Source organism: Schistocerca cancellata, chromosome 1 (genome assembly GCF_023864275.1).
Source record: "Schistocerca cancellata isolate TAMUIC-IGC-003103 chromosome 1, iqSchCanc2.1, whole genome shotgun sequence".
Taxonomy (NCBI): Eukaryota; Metazoa; Arthropoda; class Insecta; order Orthoptera; family Acrididae; genus Schistocerca; species Schistocerca cancellata.
Window position 1 is genome coordinate 812,783,061 of NC_064626.1, and position 23,059 is coordinate 812,806,119.

General features: G+C 37.4%; 1 protein-coding gene across 1 annotated transcript in view; it reads left to right on the forward strand.

The window, feature by feature from the left end:
• The window catches only part of LOC126188151 (RAB6-interacting golgin), a 59,463-nt gene that overhangs the window by 31,331 nt on the left and 5,073 nt on the right, over positions 1-23,059 (forward strand). The window contains exons 4-5 of the mRNA XM_049929658.1: positions 6,729-6,869; positions 21,472-21,694. Of these exons, the coding sequence (XP_049785615.1) occupies positions 6,729-6,869; positions 21,472-21,694 (364 nt within the window). The remainder of the gene's footprint in view (positions 1-6,728; positions 6,870-21,471; positions 21,695-23,059) is intronic.

Consider the following 23,059-nt stretch of genomic DNA (forward strand, 5'->3'; position numbering starts at 1 on the left):
TAGTTAACTGAATTATGTCATGGTGATGTAATAGAATTAACATATGATAGCAGAGATTATATTGATGTCTGTGATGGAGAAACATTGGTAGCGATGCTGATTCAGTTAGGTGATGGATAACTCAGCTTATTTCTTTGTAGCCTTTCAGCATTGAGCATCTGTTTCCATGCACTACCATCTAACAGAACCAACATTGCTACTAATGTTCCTCATCATCAAAATAATCCTTGGTAGCATATGGAAGTTTTGTGACATCTCCCATTACTTAATTTGCTCAACTAAATACAAAGCTGGATAGAAACGGGGAATGTATGATCTATGACTGTTTGCCCGTCAGCCAGGAAATTGTACTCGGCTGCTAGTCTTTTGTCCCCAGACGGTCACCTACTACAGGTGTTTTGTTATGAATGTTGATGATGCAATGAAAGAAAAGGGAACAGTGGGAAAACTGCAGATCAGCAATAATTGAATTTAATTCCAAATATATTAAAAAATAAGGCACAAACATGAGGCAGACCTGCCACACAGTTTCTATTGAGTTCATTCACAAATCTGAGTGACTTTGTAAACTGACACCTTGCTGTAGGACAAGTAATGAAATGGAAGATCCATCAAGAGAATGGAAACTAAACAAGAATTCATCCAGTTGTATTGGTACTAACCTGGTTCTAGTCTCCTCTTCTCGATAGGACCACAAGTTCCTCCCTCAAAACTGAATATGTTTTTAGGTACTGAATGTTGTTAAACAATAATGGACACAGCATCACTGTTTTTAATTTCCCTTGTTCATACATTTATTAAATTTTACTTGACTTCATCAGTGGGTGCCAGCTTCTTAACTCTTCTATTCATATATCGCAAAAACCAGACTAACCCATACATCAGTGACAGTTCAGTGACAATACATTATATACCTCATCCTTCCATTACTCACAGTTCATAAAAACGTACTTATGTAAGTACAGTTCTTTACTTAAATCATTATAAACACATTTATTGCAACACAGGTCAATAACACATCTATAAAATGCAGACTAATAAAATTTAGTTCTTGTTCATATCAACAAAAGAAGCTCACAAAGATACTGTAGGACACACAGATGTTAATTGAAACAATTTGGTTGACAGACTGAGTTCCATACATTTCATTAATAAAATGAGATAAATGACTTAATGTTGTTCAGTAACTGAATGATGCAGAGGCCTTACAACAGAATGGTCCATTAAGACATTTCGAAACCTACCCTGAATTGTTACACAGGAAGAAGACAATGAAAAAAATCCGCTGCCAAAATTTTAGCTGCTAAGAGGCACTGCAGCTATTTTGTGAAAAATGTTGAACTTACACATTTTTTCCGTATGAAGAACAGCTTATAACAGCCCCTTATACAGCCCTGCCTGCCTAGCACGCAACTTGGCGAATCACTCACGTAGTACCACATAGTGGAATTATCCAGAGTTCACAGACACAAATTTTAGGCACCTAACGCCTGGTTTACTATGGAGCAAATGGAAGCAAACACGTGGCGAATGAGTATTTGCAGAAAATTCACTAGCATTTGTTTGTGTATGGATAGAATTGTTTATACCAGAGGGAACGGAAGAGAACATGAGGTAGCGAACATTGCCTATGAATGCTGTGTTATTAGTTTTTAGTTGAATGCTGTGTTATTAGTTTTTGGAATTAATATTCGTCATACAGGATAAAACTCTATCCTGTTAGAGCCACAATGCGAAACTTTGCTATTCAGTGAGGATTATTTTGCTTGGCGAGCGCACTGTTCTTGACGGAGTATGCAAAATGGTGTAGTGAAGGAAGAATTTAAGTGTCTCAATTTGTATGGAAGTGTGACGTGTGGACATTATGCACTTTACATGGAATTGCATCTCCATCTCTCTTTAGCAGTGGTCCAAAATTTTCCTTGTATGTCGGTTGCTGTTTGTTCCCTAGCTTCTCATTACCATTGAGGGGAAATTTATGAACAGAACACTAATTACCGATGTTGAGCATAACCTCAAGAGATGACACAGCTAGCGTTTCCACTATGCGTGTAAGGTCTAATGGTCATATTATTTTTTTTCCCTGAAACAAAAATTGTCAAGTGGCAAAAAGCGTGCACTTCATGATCCGGAGAGCGTGGGATCAAATCCCGTTCAAACCACAACTTTTTCACTATGATTTTTAACCGAGCATACACTTCTCACAGATGTTGGAGTGGCCACAAAAGACATGTGTTTCAGATTCCACATTAAACTGCAGGTCTCCATTTTCTGATTAGGAAATGGGAGAAGGTTAGGGACACACAAGTAGGTGCAGTGGTGTCCAGTTGAAAGACATGCAAGATGCCTATTGGGTAAACCAGACAAAATTCTCTTTTACTTGTACTTGTTAGCTTGTTTGCTCCAGTGAAAACCTGGCTTAAACTACACAAACACTTTTTGGATAACTTCATATCGACAGTTCAATTCTTGCACATGTAATTGTGGCTAGCAGAAAAAATAAAATCATGGCAGTGTTTGATGCCACAGATGACTTCCACCAATGAGGACTTGTAATTTATTGAAATGAAATGTGTCTTGCAGTACTACATTTTATAACAGTTCCTGTAGGCCATTCCTTATAATGATGTTTGAATGCTGTACACTTGACTATCAGTGAAGCAGTTCTTTGTTTATTCCCTGTAGCTGTCACTAAAATTTGAAGTGTCTATTGAATGACAAAAACAAACATTTTTCTTGCACCAGGCACACCAGACAAAGGAAAAATTGATGCAGTCAGGCACTTCGCAGTAACCAATAGTTTTATTGATAGCTGAGTAGTCGGCGCAACGGAATGCCATGCAAAGGGGCCCGGGTTCGATTCCCGACTGGGTTGGAGATTTTCCCTGCTCAGGGAGTGGGTGTTGCATTATTATCATCATCGTTATCATCATCTCATCCCCATCACACAAGTTGCCGAAGTGGCGTCAACTAAAAAGACTTGCACCAGGTGACTGGTCTACCCGATGGGAGGCCCTAGCCACACAACATTTCAATTAGACAGAACTTGGATGGAGTCAGAAATGGTCCCGGCCGTTGTTCTGCATACCAGGAATACTTGATCAAGTTTGTAAAGCGTGCCAAAGAAAACTGGTAATGCACAAATGATTGGAGCTTAAGAATACTGTTCCGCTGATGAACCTGAAATAAGAGAGAGCTATCGGAAATTATTTTGGCTGATAATTTCCTGAAAAATGCTTTCCAATGTTGAAAAAATTCATTATCGAGAGGATGAATTGTACTAGTAGCTCCAGGTGCACTCCAGATAAGATCTACAGATTTTGCATCGTCCTCAACAGAAACGGGCATCATTATGTCCAGACCATGAATCCAACAAAAGAAAGGAATTACTTTCTGCAGCTGGTAGGAGTACGTTTCAAATGAAATGTTGAAAAATATTCTTTCCCATTTTTCCAGGTTTTGATACATCAATTACAAAATTTTTTGCAACTAAACTGTCCATTTTTTATTTTTGGTCCTAATTTGCCTTGCGGTTCTTGAAGACAGATACACAACTGTGGAAACAGTAAACCACTCATACTTATCACTGGCATTGTCATATATGAATCTGTCATTGCATTCATTGATTGGGCAACCAACTCCGTCTTTTTTTTTCCCCCCACCCAGAAATGATAAAGTAGAATGTGCACACAGTTCTTTCACGAAACCTTACTGATCGCTGTTGTAAACAGCAGTTGCGGAGATAGTAACTAGTTTGGTCTTTACATCAGCTATGAATTTCTCTATAGCATTGTCTATCACTGGCAGCTGCTCTACACATTTACGTGACGTAAACTTGGTAATTTTGCTACTTCCTATTCTGTACCATTCTTGAACCTGTTTATACAGGTCCACAAAGCCTGGAAATTAGCAATGTTCATGTCAGATGCAATTCGGAGGTCCAGTCTCAGATCTCTTACCAGCAGTTCTAAATCTTTTGAACAGTTTTTCATTCAGATTGTTTCGGGTTTCCGTTTGGCTCATATTTCTTTCTTCTTGTAATTCGTTCTTCCATATGTACAGTTCATGCTCCGATTTTACGAAATGAAAACGTTTTTGCACACTGCGTAACTGCCCTCCATTGTTTAACCAATGCGTGCCTTTTCTTTGTCGCCAAAAGCTGTTGCAGTACGTGTTTTTTTTAAGGCTTGGAAGGTATTTTTCTTCAGTACTGTCATTGACACAACTGGCGTCGTCCATACCACAATTCATGGAATCGTCACAGTTATTTCCAATTTTGGTAATGAGTCCACAATTTCAAATGAAATGTTGATATATCATTTGAATGAATGTCAAGGAAATCAACTAAAAAATGACACATACGTACGTCCACAGGAGAAGTAGGTGATTTCAGCTGGAAACCACGTTCTTCATATTTCATCATTGCTAAATTGAAAACGTTAATTGGGTTCTGCATTACTGTGAACCGGGAAGAAAACAACAGGTACTATTAGCAGGCAAGTCTTACAAAAGCACAATAAATATTAATTCAGCTTTATCTGTATTGGCAATAATTACCAATACGGCAAAAAACAACTGATAATTTGTAATAGATGTTACTTGAGGGGCTAATTCGAGAGAATAGTAACTGTCTACTGTAGTGTCAGAGAAACTATCAACTAATGGTAACCTGAAATGTCCTTTACAAATTACGATTGGGTTGTGTCGTGGTTCCTGTTTACAAATGTACTGCTGACCTCGGCTGTGTGTGTGCGCCTCGTTTCACACGCACAGTTGCTACAGCACCATTAGGGGTGTATGTTTGTACCATCGCCTGGCGCGCTACGAATTTGGCAATTTTCAGCTATTTTCTAAAATTTTGACAGTGCATTTCTTTTGTTGTCTTCTTCCTGTATAAAAAATTTCAGTGCGGACTGAAGATTTTTGGGGAGGATAGCGTATTTGTAGACAGGCAAAAGAGTATCTTATGATTTCAGTAGATACATAATAATTTATAAAATTGTGAGGTAAGAATTTAGAATAGGTAACAGAACTCTTTAATATGCCTCTGCTGTAAATGATCTATTTACAAATGTTAAACATTGTGTTTATGTATATAGATTCTTAATTAATGACATAACTGCGTACTGAAGGGTGTCACACAGTTCAGGAAAATTAAGCAGCAAAAGTAGAATGTGGATACTGAGAATTTAACAAGTTGATTCGTTCAAGAAAAAAAAATTTGAATATGTCTGAACTTACTTATAATTATCTGCCAAGTCAATTAGTTTTTTGGATGCACAAAGATAGTTACTGGGGGAAAAAAAACAGGATTCAGGACTTTCTGCTAAGTACTGTCAATCCCGTCAAAACTAATTATTAGCTCACACAACTATCTCCATTAGATGCTGTTTTAGTAATTTCAGTTACACATTAATTTTGATGAACATGGTTTAAAACAAAACAGATTATCTCAATATAATCAATAGGCTAAAGATGACCACTTGAATAATAAATCAGTGAGATATATTGCACTTACAGCACTGCAGTGACATTGCGTATATGTTTAGCATGTTTAGTCACATGCTGTTGAAATATAAAAGAAGAAAATAGTTAGTGACAGGAGTATAATAAAAGCAGATGGAGAGGCTCCAACTTGCTGTGTTTCACAGACCCTAGAGAGAGAGTGAGAATTGCTTAACTGAGATAAACCAGGAAAAGGGAAGATGTTAGCCATGAGTTTGGAAACACAATCACAAAGAAGAAGCTGTTATGACATTGCTTACTGCGTTACTCTTGGTGGAATTATGATGCCGGATGCTCGCACTGCAAATGTTGTGATTATATTGTAGAAACCAATGTAGGTGCTGCAAGCATCCTGTCATGAAATGTGCTAGTCAAACTGGACCACCTTCACACAAGGCTGCTCCCAAGGTAATGGGGAAAAAAAGCAGTGGCAATGATTACTATCTGCAATGTAAAGATGTCCATGATCTGTAACTGAATGGGCTTACAGGGCATCGTCTCCATGCTTTAGTGAACATGGGTGTCACACTGTAATGTGCATCCACAGATAACGGAAAGGTTCGTGTAGGCAACATGATGGGGGTGAAGGTGGAATGACTGCTGCCTCCGGCCAATGGGGTGGTGCGACCTCTTGTGCACAAGTTGGCACCTATTCTCTGAATGCTGGAGGTATTATCCCTCTTCGATGGTTTGGCTGCAACTTAGATTCGGATGTAAGGACCCTAAACTTTACGGATTTTTCCTGTGTTGGATACTTCCTAAATTAATTAAATGGTGAATGTGAAAATTATTTTGCCCCACCAATTGATGGTCCTCCAAGTAAGCAAGCCAACAGTGGCATCTGTTGGCTGGAAGAAATTGATCTTATAACATAAAATGATTTTTATTTAATTATGAATTAGGTCTGCAGTTACTATGAGTGAACTCGGAATTTTCGGAGCAACTTAAATCTGTGATTCCAGTTATTAAATTAATATTTGGCGCTCCTTCTTTGTAACGGGGACAGGACTGGACAGGAAAGCTGTTATGGCTTGGCCAACTCTGTTGTGTACCTTCAAAAAGCATCCGTTTCACCATGAAAAATTCCATTTTCATACTTTGCTCAGTTCTGCAACTATTGCAAATTTTTCATACTTCTTATTTTTCAAATCTCACATGATTTCTTTGTAATTGATGACAGAAGAATAACTGTATTTCTCTTTTCCTCTTATTAAAAAATTAAGGAAGAAGCAAACTCATGAAGAAGCACGGAGATTACAGCAGATTCAAGATGAACTTCAGAAGCTGGATATGTTGCTGAGCAATGATGTTGCTATTCTCAGGAACCAAATTGAAGAAGTGAGCCTTGAATTCATGGAAGCACAGTGGGTAAAACTGTTTCGTTAATGTTAATTTATGTTTATAAATAATACAATAGAAAAAAAAAATGTGGGTGGCAGTCTGATGGAAAGTAGACAGTCTGCGTTAAAAAACGTGTAGGTGCATCGTGGAAAACTGTACTGCATGGAGAAGGCTTTAGTTGGCATTGATTATAAAATGATTCAAATAATGAAACACCTTTCAAGTTACATATTTTTTCCAAGTGTAGCACAATATGTTTTGAACATTTATTCTTATTGTCAAGTGCAGATATTTACATAAGTATTATGTATGATGTTTGTATGTGTGTTTTCCCAACTCTCTTACATTGTAATCATCTTTTTGAGATCATACTGCAGTTGGAAAACTGGAAAAAATAAATCTTGGGATTTTTTTTTTTTTTTTACATCTGACATTGTTTGTTTCTGAACTCAAAATATATTATAGAGAGATTATGACAGTATGATTTCCTAGATTCAAGCATAGAAAATCACAACAACGGGCACAATTTCCAGGTCTACTGGGGGGGGGGGAGTTCCATTGAACAAAAACGACACAGGGTAGGAATTAGACACCCTTAAGGAAACTGTAGTGGTTTATGACTTCTCTAGCTCAATGATGGATAAAAAAAAATTAACAGAAATTAGTGAAACAATAGAAAAGGTAAATTATCAACTCAGGAATATACCAAATCACATCTAAAACTTGCTCAAGCTATTACATAGGACATAGACTGGGAGGAACTTTTATACTTGACACACTGAACATCTCAACTGTTACACACATTTAACCAGTTCACAAAATCATCAATAGTGGCACACCCCAAAAATGCTGGCCACCCAATCAGAAATGTCAGAAATCACATGCAGTGGATTTAATGGAGAACTGGAAATTTTTGTACATCATGAAAAAGGTAAAGGTAAAGTTCTGCATTCTGGCCCTAGATGGCCAATTGTGCCTGACCAACTGCTGTGTCATGCAACTGCCAATGGCGTCATTGGATGCGGTATGGAGGGAAGCTCACCACGCTCCCTGTTGTTGTCAGGTTTCTTGACCTTGAAACCACTACTAATTGCTTGAGTTGCTCCTTGTTTGGCCTCACAAGGCTCAGTGCACCCTGTACCAATTCTCCCAACAAGGAAAATTCCATGGCAGTACAGGGAATCAAACTTGGATCCTCTGCATGGCCGTCAGCTGCAGTAACCCATCAGCTATGGCCGAAAAAGCATCACAAGAAGCAAAGAGGAAAAAATTATCAATGGTAATCTAGATAGTGAATCATTTAATTTTTTCATCTTTTTCTCCAATATGTAACAACTACGGTAAATTCCATAAATACGTTCATTTCTTCAGACTCTCTACCCAAAATTTTCAACAAAACAGAATATAAGGCATAATCAGTAATTTAAAAGTTGGTAATAGTCAGTATAGATAAAATAAATGTGTAAGTGAGAAACATTATGTAACTAATGTAATCCACGGGAAATGTAACATCTCTGACTGCATCCACGCTCTCTGAGAAACTGTACTGTCATAATAGTTTTGTAACATCTTTTGATTTCAAAAACAAACAGTGTCGTGGTGATTTGTATGTGTGTGGTACCCTTGTAGTAGAGAAGGCACAGAACCTGTAAATAGACAGACAAGAATACTATTTCTAATGTTATTCTGTAAAAAGCTTCCATGATTTGTTTTGTCCTGTTTTCGGATTGCTATGTAACCTCAAAAAAATGACTACATGCTTGCAAAAATTACATGTAATGTTTGTTAAGTATTTGCTCTTGACAGTGAGACTAAATTTTCAAAACACATTGTTCTGTGGATGAAAAATTACAGAAGTAATGCAGTGTTTCATATCTTGAACATGAATGACACTGTTGTAGGCTTTTCAAAAACATTGATTATGATGAAAGAAATTAAGGTTGTGAAATGGTTGATTGTGAATGGAAGTTCTGTTTTTAAATATGTGAAGTATAAAAAAAGGGAAAAGGTTTGACCTTTCCAACCTTTTATCACTTTTTAATAGGTTTTTCTGTCCTTGCTGTTTCTGCTACCTTCAAAATATGAACTGTTTCTACAAATTTGCAAATCTTTATGCAGCTGTAATCGTGTATACAGTTTTTGGTGAATGTCTTTTAATCTGTCATTGCCCCTATCATAAATGCTTTTCTTCAGAACCTCATATGATCTGATTTTTATTGAGCCCAGAAATTATGTTGCATTTTGTTACGCATGAATATGAGACAACTCTACAACTTGTAATAAGAGAAAGCAAGAGTGACATCTGTGTAATAAAATAAATGAGCTAAAATGTTAAGGAAACATTTAACTTGGTTATTTTAAACTCGTAACAACAAAACACATACTAAGAGAACATTTAATTTGTTTAGTTTAGACTCATGGTAAAAAAATAATAGTTACATCTATAGAATGAACTAAATCAGCTATAAACCTCTGGTACGAGGTATGTTCAAAAAATTCTGGAACTTTGTTGACAAAATTTTTTTGTGCTTACCTTTTGCTTATTGTTCATGGTCTCCTTCGAAATACTCTCCTCCACAATTACACTGCTCCCTACACCATTTCCACTTCTGGAAGCAGTCTTGCTGGATCGCACAAAACATTGTCTGCGAATTTTCTTTTATCTCATCTATTTTTGCAAACCCTCAGCCTTTCAACAGAGTTTTCAACTTTGGAAATAATAATAATAATAAAAAAAAAAGTCCGCTGGTGTCAGGTCTGGAGAGTACGAAGGATGAGGCAGCACAGTGATTTCATTTTTTGTCCAACAGGGATGAATGTGTGGGTGCATTGTTGTGATACAAGAGCCATGAATTAATTGTCTTTCCATATTTCAGGCCGTTTCCTTCTCACATTTTCTTGCAGGCATTGCAACATATCTCGATAGTGCCATCAATTAACAGTTTGCCCTGTGGCATGAATTTCGTTGATATTCCTGATGTTTGCATCATCAGTAGAAGTCAAAGGGTGTTCTGAAAAAGTGTCGTCTGTAACTTGCGTCTGGCTATTTTTAAACCAAGTGAACCATTGATAATACCGAGTACGGCTGAAGCACTCATCATCGTACGCTTCCTGCATCGTTTGGTGGTGTGTGTCTGTAATGGTTTTCTTGAGTTTCACGCAAAATTTAATGCAGACACATTGCTCCTCTAACTCTGCCATCTCAAAATTCGCAATCTGTGTGACATAACATTCTACTCAATACAGCACTGAATAATATCTAACAGACATACAACAGTGAAACTTCCAATAGTTCCACATTAGACAAGTGCGTGTGGAGGGTTGCCAACCACATGTCACTCCAACTCACCGTTGGCGTGAAATTACAAGTGTTCTGGAATTTTTTAAACAGACCTTGTACTTAATAAAATATTCAGCTCACTTATTTTAGACAGTAATTCTTGTGAAGTAACATTTTTACTTTTGATTTGAATAATACTGTATCCAGCTTTAAGCGTTTGGGTAGCTTGTTGTATGGGACAACTTCCATGTACCAAACAATGCTGTGTCCTTTACTTAGCCGTTGAGTGATTATGTAGTTGGAATGACAGGTATGATGGTGTTTAATGTGTGTCTTTTTTGTAAAGATGTGTGAATTTTCATGGATAATACACGAACTCGTGAATATAAATAGAGGGTGCTGGCAGGATATTGGGCTCTAGAAATAGATGTTAGTGGCAAATGAGAGAGGCACTGCCTCATTAACTTGACTGTTCTCTTCTGCATAGTAAATATATCTATCTCTCTCTCTCTATGTGAGACAACCCAAAATGGAATGCAATACATGAGCACTGAATGTGCAGGTGCAGAGTATGCACATTTTAGAGTTTCTATCCCAACTATTTAGGTCCTTTTATGTATAGCAAAACTACTTAGTCTATTTTCTTTTTTATTTATGCCAGAGTGTAAAGTGCCATCTATCCACACCCAAAGGAATTTAGTGGTTACATCTTGGCTTATAAGCACATTTTTCAGATCTGACATATATCCTTAATGAGACTATATGTGATGGGTGAAAATTTATACACACAGATATGTTTTTACTCAGTAACAGTTTGTTTTTAACCAATTTACCAACTTTGAGCTCAGTGATCTGAATACCATGTATTGATGTCATCAGTAAACATTACTGGTAGACCTTTCTGAATGTTTTGGGACAGATCATTGATACGTGTAATAAACCAAAGTGGACCAAGTGTGGAATAGTGAGGAATGCATTGTCTCATGACCTGCTCTTTTGACTGTATCCTGCTACACTTTTGAGGTGATTATAATTCTTTGTGCTCCATCTGAGAGAAATGACCTAAACCAGTCATTGCATGCTCCCTTAATTCCACATTTTATCAGTTCCCCTGTAAGTAATGCATGGTTGACAAAATCAGAGGACTGTATGGCATTGAGGAATACTGTGCTTTCTGTCAATGAGTGCACTATCAACTTAATAGAGAAATGAATATAGGCCCACATTTATTGATCTCCCTTGTCAAAGGCATAGCTGATGAGAGCTGAATAAACAGTTGCTTTCAAGAAACTTGATAACATTTTCGTTTACTGCTTCCTGAAGAACCTTGGATCTGCTTGACAGGATCTAGATAGGTCTTCAGTTATTAACTTCACTCTTGTCACCTTTTATAAAGAAAAGAACTGCTTATGCTGTCCTGAAAATTTCAAGGAATTGCCCCAACATCAAGGAGTAGTTTATTAAGTCTGATGGGGTTGTAAGACATATGTTAGATTTGTCTGTGTAAGTAATCGGGTACGCCATCAAAACTATGTCAACGTGAGTTTGGTTTGGGCTGTATGAAGTGCTTATTAGATATTTCTCTAGTGTCAGTGATAATATTATCATCATACTCAATGTATGTTATTGAGTGACATTTGCTTTTCTTACCAACTGTTTTCATTTATCTTTGTATTTATTTATTGGCCTTTATTCATCTGAGGATCATCTCACAATGATATAGAATTTGTCAAGATAATGAAATGCCAGTCAGTAGGCCCAAGTCTAATACTCAACCATAATCATTTTCTGAAAAGTGACAAAGTGCTGTAGTTATCCTCTTACATTACTATCCACTACTCTCAAATCCACTAAGCAATCTTTAAAAGTGTAATATGCATTACTAGTGAAGAATATTTCAGCTACCTTTTCAAACAAATGTGTTTTAGTAATCTTTTTCAGTTCTTTTGGCAAATTATTGTACAATTTTATCCCCTGATTTAAAATTCATTTTGAGTTTTTTGTTTGTTTTTCCCAGGCTAAATGTATCTAAACTGGCTCTTGTTCCAATATTATGTGAAGAACTATTAGTGCATTATTTAGTAATAGTTTCGCTGATTTGCACCACAGCTTGGTATATGTACTCACCAGGTGCTGTAAGGATACTCAGTTTTTCAAATAGCTCTTTACATTGGACCTGACTACTGCTATCAGTTATTTTGCTTTGGGACTTTCCTGCAGTTTAAAAACTGTGTCCATCTTCTGTGCCTTCGATCCCGAGCAAAGAATCCGCAGCCAAGAATTAAGTGTGTATCACCAGAAGACATTGGCTTTTACAAACTAGTGAAACACCATAAGGGCATAGCATGCTGATGACATTCTTTTTGCCAGTATCTTTGTATGTTCACTCCATGTTAGCTGACAATCAGTGTTCATCCCTAAAAAGTTCATATTTGCTATACAATCTATAGAGTTGCTTCTTCTCTTTATGCTGATATGCATACTGTCCATTTTCATTATGTTCAACGTAAATTTATTACATACTGCCCAATTGTAAATATCCTTGATGGTTGCATGTGCTTGCTTCAATAGAGGTTCCGATGTTACATCAGCGACCACGATGTTGTTGTCATCAGCAAAGAGAACTACTTCCCCATGTCTTACACTGTCGGGAAAGTCATTGATATATGTTAAGAACAGAATTGGATGTAATACACTACCCTGAGAAACACCTATGTTTGTATATTTCTTGTCTGACAATTGTTTTACTAAAAAATTATCAGCAGCAGTTCTGTGAACAATCTCCACCTTTTGCACCCTGTTTTCCATGTAAGACTGAAAGCAGTCATTTGCTCTACCTCTTAAGCCAGTGCTTCTAGCTTCCTCAATAGTATTTTATGGTCAGCAGTACCAGAAGTCATGAAAATGTCCAAGAAAAAGCCTGTAATTCAGTCATCCCTATCAAGAGTTTCAAGCATCACTTTTGTGAATTCTGCAGTGGCCTATATTGTACTTCTGTTTCCAAATCTAAACTGGACTTTGTTAAAGCGATTGTATTTACTCATGTAACTTGTCAGTCTGTCATTGATAACTGCCCACATGGCTTTGGACTATTCCTTGAGTTGATTATAAATTGCTCATTGTACAGTTTCTCAACAATGTGAATTATCTTATCGAGATATTTTTATATAGTCTCAAGTAGTCATAAAACAACTTATTGTTTGTTGACCTGCTGTATCTACATCTACATACATACTCCACAAGTCGTCATACGGACGGTGCGTGGTGGAGGGTACCCTGTACAACTAGTTGTTTCTATTCTTAATTCCACTTGCAGGCAGAGTGAGGGAAAAACAACTGCCTAAATGCCTCTGTATGAGCCCTAATTTCTCATATCTTATCTTCGTGGTCCATATGTGGAATGTTTGTTGTCGGCAGTAAGATCATTCTGTAGTCAGTTTCATATGCCAGTTCTCTAAATTTTCTCAGTAGTGTCATTCAAAATTAATGTCTTCTTCCCTCCAGGGATTCCCACTTGACCTCCCACAGCATATCCAAAACACTTGCATGTTCATCAAACCTACCAGTAACAATTATACCAGCTCGCCTCTGAATTGCTGTGATGTCTTCCTTCAATCTGTCCTGGTGCAAATCCCAAACACTCAAGCAGTAATCAAGAATGGATCTCAGAAGCATCCTGACTTTGGCCTACTTCACTGATGAACTACACTGTTCTAAAATTCTGCCAGTAAACCAAAGTTGACCATTCGCCTTCCCAACCACAATCCTCACTTCCTTGTTCCATTTCATATCGCTTTGCAACATTATGCCCAGATATTTTAATGATGTTACTGTGTCAAGCAGAACACTAGTAATGCTGTATCTGAACATGATGGGTTTGTTTTCCCCACTCATTCACATTAACTTACATTTTTTTACACTAAGAGCCTACTGCCATTCATCACATTCAACTAGAAATTTTGCCTAGGTCATTTTGTATCAATCTACAGTCACTTATCTTCAACACCTTCCTGTACACCACAGCATCATCAGTGAAAAACCACAGATTGCTGTCCACTCTGTCTGCCAGGCCATTTATGTTATATATAATAGCAAGAGTCATATCACACTTCCCTGTGGCCCTCCTGATGTTACCCCTGTCTCCAATGAGCTGTTGAGGACTACATCCTGGGTTTTATTACTTAAGAAGTCAAGCCAGTCATATATCTGGGAGACTGTTCCGTATGCATGTATCTTCATTAACATTCTACAGTGAGGTACTGTTTCGAATGCTTTCCAGACATCTAGAAATATGGATACTGCCTGTTGCCCTTCATCCATAGTTCGCGGACTCAGAATATACTCTAGAATTCTGCATCAAACTGATGTAACGGATATTGGTCTGTAATTTTGCAGGTCCATTCTTTTACCCTTCTTATATACAGGAGTCACCTGCAATTTTTTCAAGTTGCTTGGCACTTAGCACTGGTTGAGAGATTAGTGATAAATGCAAATTACAGGCCAGTGATGTAGAGTACTCTTTGTAAAACAGAACTGGGATTCCATCCGGACATGGCAACTTATTTGTTTTCAACTCTTTCAGTCGTTTCTCTATGCCAGGGATGGTTATTATTATGTCATCCATACTCTGTGCGATGGTCAAACGACGGTACACTTGTATGATTCTCCTGCATGAACGTTTTCTGAAACCTAGATTATAAAACTTCGGCCTTTCTTTTGCTATCTTGTACTGCCAAACCAGACTGGTCGATGAGTGATGATGGTAGCCTTATACTCAGTTAGTGATTTTACATAGGACCAGAATGTTTTCGGGTTTTCTGCTCTATCTTTAGCCAAGGTGTGATGGTGGTAGCTGTTCTATGGAAGCAACTATGTAATTTTTTATTTATTTTTTAATTTTTGTCAAGAAATTTGTATTTTTAAAGATAATAATTTCATACTAGATTTTTGCATTGTTACGTAGATGTGAACCTGATTGGAAATGCTATAGCATAACATTACTGTAGAGTACCCATCAATTCATCTACCTTGCCATCAACATCACAGGCACTATAGATACCCCTCCATGCAGCTTTATAGTGCAAATGTGTGAAAGGTGCTACATTGTTTTATTACTCACTGAGAGTCATTTTTATACATATTGGTATGTTCCTGTCTGTTTGTGTGTTCAAGACATCCATATTCAATATCAAACAGTTGTTATCAGATTATCAGTGGTCAATATAAATAGACTATTTCATCTTTTGTTTTTTAACTGATGATCAGAATTTTTGAAGGTGTAAATATTATTATATACAAGTAAGAATAATTAAATTCGCATGCACAAAGATTCCAACTGGAAAAAGAAAGATAGGAAGAAAACATGAGAGCAATTTAGAAAGGTAATACCATGATTAAAATGATGTGACAAAGGAATAGAAATAAAAAAAATTACAGTTAAACCAGTGAATTGAATAAAAATAACTATAAAAGTCATTTCGATAAAGATTTAAAGATGAAAAATTTGAAAGCACATGACAGGATTCGAATTCACTACATTTGGCATGTGAGGACTTTGCTAACCATTATGCCACGCAACCAATCTACAGAACTAACAATTTTTGAAACTGTAGAGCATCACACTAAATTACATTTTCTTTCATTGGTTATTCGAAAATGCTGCAGGGTGTGATACCTGGGACCTTAACCTACATCACCGTACAGATAGTTTCAAAAAGTCAGTCCCACCATTGGAGACTTTTTCTTGTTAGTCCATATTCTGTACTAATTGTAATGTTCACTCCATTAAACATATCCTGTAATTCTTCTTCACTTTCACTGAGGATAGCAATATCATCAGTGAACCTTATCATTGACAACTCTTCATCCTGAATTTTTATTCCACTCTTGATTTTTTTTTTTTTTTTCCTGTCATTGCATCTTCGATGTATAGATTGAACTGTAGGGTCGAAGGGCTACATGCCTGCCTTAAACCCATTGCAATCAAAGCACTTCATTCTTTGTGTTTCAGTCTTACATTCCCCTTTTGGTTCTCGTTCATAAACGTCTGTTTCCCAGCTTCCACCTATTTTTCTGAGAATTTAAAACATATTGCACTATTTTACTTCTTAAAATATTTTCAAGGTCAGCAAATCCTATGACCGTGTCTTGAATTTTCTTAAGTCATGCTTCCATTATCAAGCGTAACAAGAGAGCTGCCTCCCTAGTGTCTTTATGTTTTGTAAAGCCGAAGTGGTTGTCGTCTGACAGATCCTTAGTTTTCTCTTCCATTCTTCTGTATGCCATTTTTGTCTGCTGCATGGCTGCATGAGGTGATAAGCTGATTGTGCGGTAGTTCTCGCTCTTATGTGCCCTTGCTGTTTTCAGGATGTTTTTCTAAAAGTCTTGACAGTATGTCTGGATGTATATATTTTAGAAACCATCTTGAATAGTTGTCTTGTTGCCATTCTACCCCCCACCACCGAATCATTTTAGAAACTCCACAGGAATATTATCTAAGTGTTGTGTTTTATTTGATTGCAAGTCTTCCAAAGCTCTGCTAAACTTGGACTCTTAATGCTGGATCCCCTTCCATATCAAAACCCATTTCCACTTCTGTCACACCATCAGACAATTCCTCTCCCTTGTAGAGGCCTGCATTGTACTCTCTCCACCTGTCTGCTCTTTCCTTTCCATTTAACAATGGAATTCCGTGTGCACTCTTAATGTTAGCGTCCTTACTATAAGTTTCACTGAATGCTGCTCTGACGTTTCTGTACGCTGAATCAGCCCTTCTGAAGAACATGTCTTTTTCAATATATTCACATTTTTCCTGCTGCTATTTTATCCTTACTTCCGTGCACTTCCTATTTTTTTCTATTCCTAAGTCTTGCTGTACTCCTGTCTTTTCCTGAAGATTTGTGTACTTCCTTCTTTTGTTGCTTCTGTTACCCAAGGCATCTTTGCAGTTACCTACATTTGTCAGTCCAAATGCTGTGAATACGTATTTTAGAGGTGTCCATTCCTCTTCAGCTGAATTGCCTATTGTAGTATTTTTTATTGCAGCACGTACAGCCTTAGAAAATTTCAAAGGTACTTCATCATTCTTTAGTACTTCAATATCCCACTTCCTTGCTCATTGACTCTTGTAACAAATTCTTTTAAACATCTGTTTGTGCTTCATCATTATTAAATAGTGATTCGAGTCAATATGTGCTCCTGAGTACGTAGAGCAATCTGTTATCTGATTCCAGAATCTCTGTCTGATGATGATGATATGTAACTATAATCTTCTTGTCTCTCTAGGCCTCTTCCAAATACATCTCCTCCTCTTGTGATTGTTGAATAGTGTACTTGTTATTACGATCTGAAATTTATTTCAGAACTCAATTAGTCTTTCTCTTCTCTCATTCTTCTTACCGAGCACATATTGTACCCCAATTCTGTCTTCCATTTCTGCACCAGCTACAGCATTTCAGGCTCCCATGATTATTAGATTTACATCTGAACTGCATGAAGTCTGTTTTGTCTTGATTCACTTTGAGCCCTACCTTCTGTGCATAATTGTCCATTTTCTGTGCATAATTGTCCATTTTCTGTGCATAATTGTCCATTTTCTGGTACATTTCTTTCAACTCGTGCTTTGATTCACTTAGTAGAACTATGTCATCTGCATATGCAAGACAATTGAAGTTACCATCCATCTCTACTCCACCCGACTCCTGTTGCCTACACACCTATGAAGGTGGAGGTATTACTTTTCAGTCAACCCTTGTATATGGAGTTTCTTGAAATAAATTTCCTCCATTTGACTGTTAATAGTACAGAAACCAGGTGGCAGTTATAAGAGTCGAGGGACATGAAAGGGAAGCAGTGGTTGGGAAGGGAGTGAGACAGGGTTGTAGCTTTTCCCCGATGTTATTCAATCTTTATATTGAGCAAGCAGTGAAGGAAACAAAAGAAAAATTCGGAGTAGGTATTAAAATCCATGGAGCAGTAATAAAAAATTTGAGGTTTGCCGATGACATTGTAATTCCGTTAGAGACAGCAAAGGACTTGGAAGAGCAGTTGAACGGAATGGATAGTGTCTTGAAAGGAGGATATAAGATGAACATCAACAAAAGCAAAACGAGGATAATGGAATGTAGTCGAATTAAGTCGGGTGATGCTGAAGGAATTAGATTAGGAAATGAGACACTTAAAGTAGTAAAGGAGTTTTGCTATTTGGGGAGCAAAATAACTGATGATGGTCGAAGTAGAGAGGATATAAAATGTAGACTAGCAATGGCGAGGAAGGCGTTTCTGAAGAAGAGAAATTTGTTAACATCGAATATAGATTTAAGTGTCTGGAAGTCATTTCTGAAAGTATTTGTATGGAGTGTAGCCATGCATGGAAGTGAAACATGGACAATAAATAGTTTGGACAAGAAGAGAATAGAAGCTTTTGAAATGTGGTGCTACAGAAGAATGCTGAAGATTAGATGGGTAGATCACATAACTAATGAGGAGGTATTGAATAGGATTGGGGAGAAGAGGAGTTTGTGGCACAACTTGACTAGAAGAAGGGATCGGTTGGTAGGACATGTTCTGAGGCATCAAGGGATTACCAATTTAGTATTGGAGGGCAGCATGGAGGGTAAAAATCGTAGAGGGAGACCAAGAGATGAATACACTAAGCAGATTCAAAAGGATGTAGGTTGCAATAGGTACTGGGAGATGAAGAAGCTTGCACAGGATAGAGTAGCATGGAGAGCTGTATCAAACCAGTCTCAGGACTGAAGACCACAACAACAGTAGTTCATTTATTTTACGATCATGATTTTTGGCTTTGTAGCCATTCTCAAGTGCATGTTGAAATGGTAAAATATGTTTGACCTCACTATGACATGTCATTGTCAAAAAAGTGTATTTCTGGTCTTATGTAGACCAGTTGTATTACAGGATACGAGTACATATCAAAGATACATAGTACGGCTGACATTGTGCACAATGAGAAACCTTAACATACAGTTAACAGCTAATATATTCCTGTGACCTCACAGGAATATATGTCAGCCATAGTATGTATCTTTGATATGTACTTGTATCCTGTAATACAACTGGTGTATAAGATATATATATATAGAGGGAAACATTCCACGCGGGAAAAATATATTTATATATTTTAAAACAAAGATGATGTGACTTACCATACGAAAGCGCGGGCAGGTCGATAGAAACACAAACAGACACATACATACACACAAAATTCAACCTTTCGCAACGAACTGTTGCCTCATCAGGAAAGAGGGAAGGAAAGGGAAAGACGAAAGGAAGTGGGTTTTAAGGGAGAGGGTAAGGAGTCATTCCAATCCCGGGAGTGGAAAGACTTACCTTAGGGGGAAAAAAGGACGGGTATACACTCGCGCACACACACACACATATCCATCCACACATATGCAGACACAAGCAGACATATTTAAAGACAAAGAGTTTGGGCAGAGATGTCAGTCGAGGCGGAAGTGCAGAGGCAAAGATGATGTTGAATGACAGGTGAGGTATGAGTGGCGGCAACTTGAAATTAGCGGAGATTGAGGCCTGGTGGGTAACGGGAAGAGTATATATTGAAGAGCAAGTTCCCATCTCCGGAGTTCGGATAGGTTGGTGTTGGTGGGAAGTATCCAGATAACCCGGACGGTGTAACACTGTGCCAAGATGTGCTGGCCGTGCACCAAGGCATGTTTAGCCACAGGGTGATCCTCATTACCAACAAACACTGTCTGCCTGTGTCCATTCATGTGAATGGACAGTTTGTTGCTGGTCATTCCCACATAGAATGCTCACAGTGTAGGCAGGTCAGTTGGTAAATCACGTGGGTGCTTTCACATGTGGCTCTGCCTTTGATCGTGTACACCTTCCGGGTTACAGGACTGGAGTAGGTGGTGGTGGGAGGGTGCATGGGACGGGTTTTACACCGGGGGCGGTTACAAGGATAGGAGCCAGAGGGTAGGGAAGGTGGTTTGGGGATTTCATAGAGATGAACTAACAGGTTACGAAGGTTAGGTGGACGGCGGAAAGACACTCTTGGTGGAGTGGGGAGGATTTCATGAAGGATGGATCTCATTTCAGGGCAGGATTTGAGGAAGTCATATCCCTGCTGGAGAGCCACATTCAGAGTCTGGTCCAGTCCCGGAAAGTATCCTGACACAAGTGGGGCACTTTTGTGGTTCTTCTGTGGGGGATTCTGGGTTTGAGGGGATGAGGAAGTGGCTCTGGTTATTTGCTTCTGTACCAGGTCGGGAGGGTAGTTGCGGGATGCGAAAGCTGTTTTCAGTTTGCCACGAAGACCTAGGCTGTAGGGAAGGGACCGTTTGATGTGGAATGGGTGGCAGCTGTCATAATGGAGGTACTGTTGCTTGTTGGTGGGTTTGATATATATATATATATATATATATATATATATATATATATATAATTTTGTGTGTATGTTTGTTTGTGTGTCTATCGACGTGCCAGCACTTTCATTTGGTAAGTCGCATCATCTTTATATATATATATTTTTTTGACAGTGACATGTCACGTACAGATCAGACATATCTTACCATTTCAACATGTCCTTGAGAATGGCGAAAAATCTGAAATCGTAGTTGCAAAATAAATGAATGATTAACATTCAAGAGGCGGAAACTTCTTTTAAAAAAAATATCTTTTGGATAAGTTTCTTCATATCATCCTGTTTCTATTTGTGGAGGTAATGTAGTGTATTCTTTTTTACTGAGAAAATCACTTAAAATGGCCTAAAAGGCGAAAACCAGGCATGAATCAGTAAAATAAACACAGCTGAAGTGGAAAAAATACCACCATCTTTTTATTAATCAATACATACGTAGCTGACTGATAATTAGAAATAACAGTACATTTTCAGAAGATTTTTCTTTCTTGGATAGAAAGGGCTATTCTCTTTCTGATATGCATTGAAATTTATTTTGTTGCATAAGTGTATGTTGTCATGATGCATGTCTGTGCTTTGGTAATGTCATATGAAAGTGTGATTTGTAGGATTTTCTGCTCTTGTGTATTAATATTTTTGGTTCTGTCAGCATCTTCTCCTTTGAGTCTCTTCGAATTTTTCCTTTCACACGCCAGCTTATATTATTATTTCTCGTAGGATACTGTGAAATTTTACTCGTTCTACTTAAATGTATGAATATATGTCTGCAACTTTGATGTAGGCCATGCCACTGTTTATATTATCTTTTATGATAAATTTCTTTCTGCTCCAGTTACTTATATTTTGTACTTATTGGTAGTAGTTTCTAAACAAATCTACCTTAGTGCTCACAGATAACACACAAAAAGTTACTTGTTACATATTTTGTTTTATGCAGAAAACGTTACAATAGAGCTGAAAAGGAGTTTCTAGATGCTAAGATGCATCTCTTCAGTAAGCTAGAACGCAAAGAACTTCTGACTGAACATTTATGTACTATAATAGAGCAGAATGAAATGCGAAAAGCCCGAAAATTGTCAGAACTAATGGACAAGCTAGAGTTGTCAACATCAGTCGAATTAAGTGAGGAAGAGAGGCGCACTGCAGCTGACAACAAAGTGGTGAGTACACGTCCTGTGCACATATAAAAGGAAATTATGAGCTTTGTGTGGTGTCCTACCACTCCTGTACAAAGAAATTACCACATATTTTCATGCTGTAGCTGCTGTTAATGGACTACTGAAACACTGGATTGTGAGCAACCAGCACTGTTTTGCGTTCTGAACTCTATAAAAGTAATTCTTATTGATAGTAATATATATTATGTAAGGAATGATTACTCAGAATCATTGCTATCTCATAATATAAAGTGATTAAATAGAGCTTTCTATATTTGTACGAATGTGAAAGAACTTAACTCATTGTTAAACATTGTGAAATTAGTTCGATGTGTGGATGATGTATACTGTGGTTCAGTAAAGTATTTGTTCCTCGTGCCTCACTTCATGTGTTTCGCAACTGTAAGGACACAAAGTGAAGATGCTGTTTTGTCTGCTGCTGTAGCATAAAATAATGAAACAGTTGACTGTATAATAGAATGTCAAGGGCTCAGATGTGACTTCAGTATTGACGTGTGCAGTCAGTTTGTGTTACAGCAAAAGATACACACATGGGATGTTATGTTCATGAAGTTATTTTGACATTAATGGTACATACTTTTTCTTCTTCTTTAGGTCGTGCAAATCAGTTTACACAGTCTTTGAACATGGTAAAATGATTTTATTTGTTTGTCTGCTCAGCTCTTAAATTCATCATTCAGAAAAGTAGCGTGTGGTCTATTGTCAGTTGTGTACATTATTATTTTCAACTGGTCACGTTGAACTGAGTTCTGGCCCCTAAAAATCATTTGTAATGGCAGACATCCTCAGTGACAGACATCCTTGCTGACAAAAAGTTTTTCCATTATAATCTTAATTACTTTTCAAAAGCTTTAATTCATGGACACTAATCTTCATAAAAATCATAGGTACCCACTCAATATACTGGAACCCGTAATTGAGCTGGATTTTAAAATTTCATGAAATATAGTTTTTGCCTGGATGTTGTGTTTTCTTTAGTACTAAACTGAATTTTCTGTTTACATGTTGGACCACTGTATTACATTAATTTCTTTCTGAAAATAATATGTCTTAGACATTTTAGCCCCCGTGTTTGATCTATTCTGCACTTAAGAAATTACCATTGCTAGAGAAGTTTTCTGGTTTTAAACAAGCTAGTTAAAAAGATATTTCAATGCATTTATGGTGGTGCTTTAACAGTATCTGTAACTGCAAATGAATTTTAAATGTGAAATTTCACAAATCATTGTTATTTCTAAATGATCCAATCTTAAATTCATTCATTACTTGGTTCTGTGCATTTGTTTGATTACAGAAACTGCATTAATTTGAGGATTGTTGCTTTCAGTGCTGTTTGCCCACAATCTA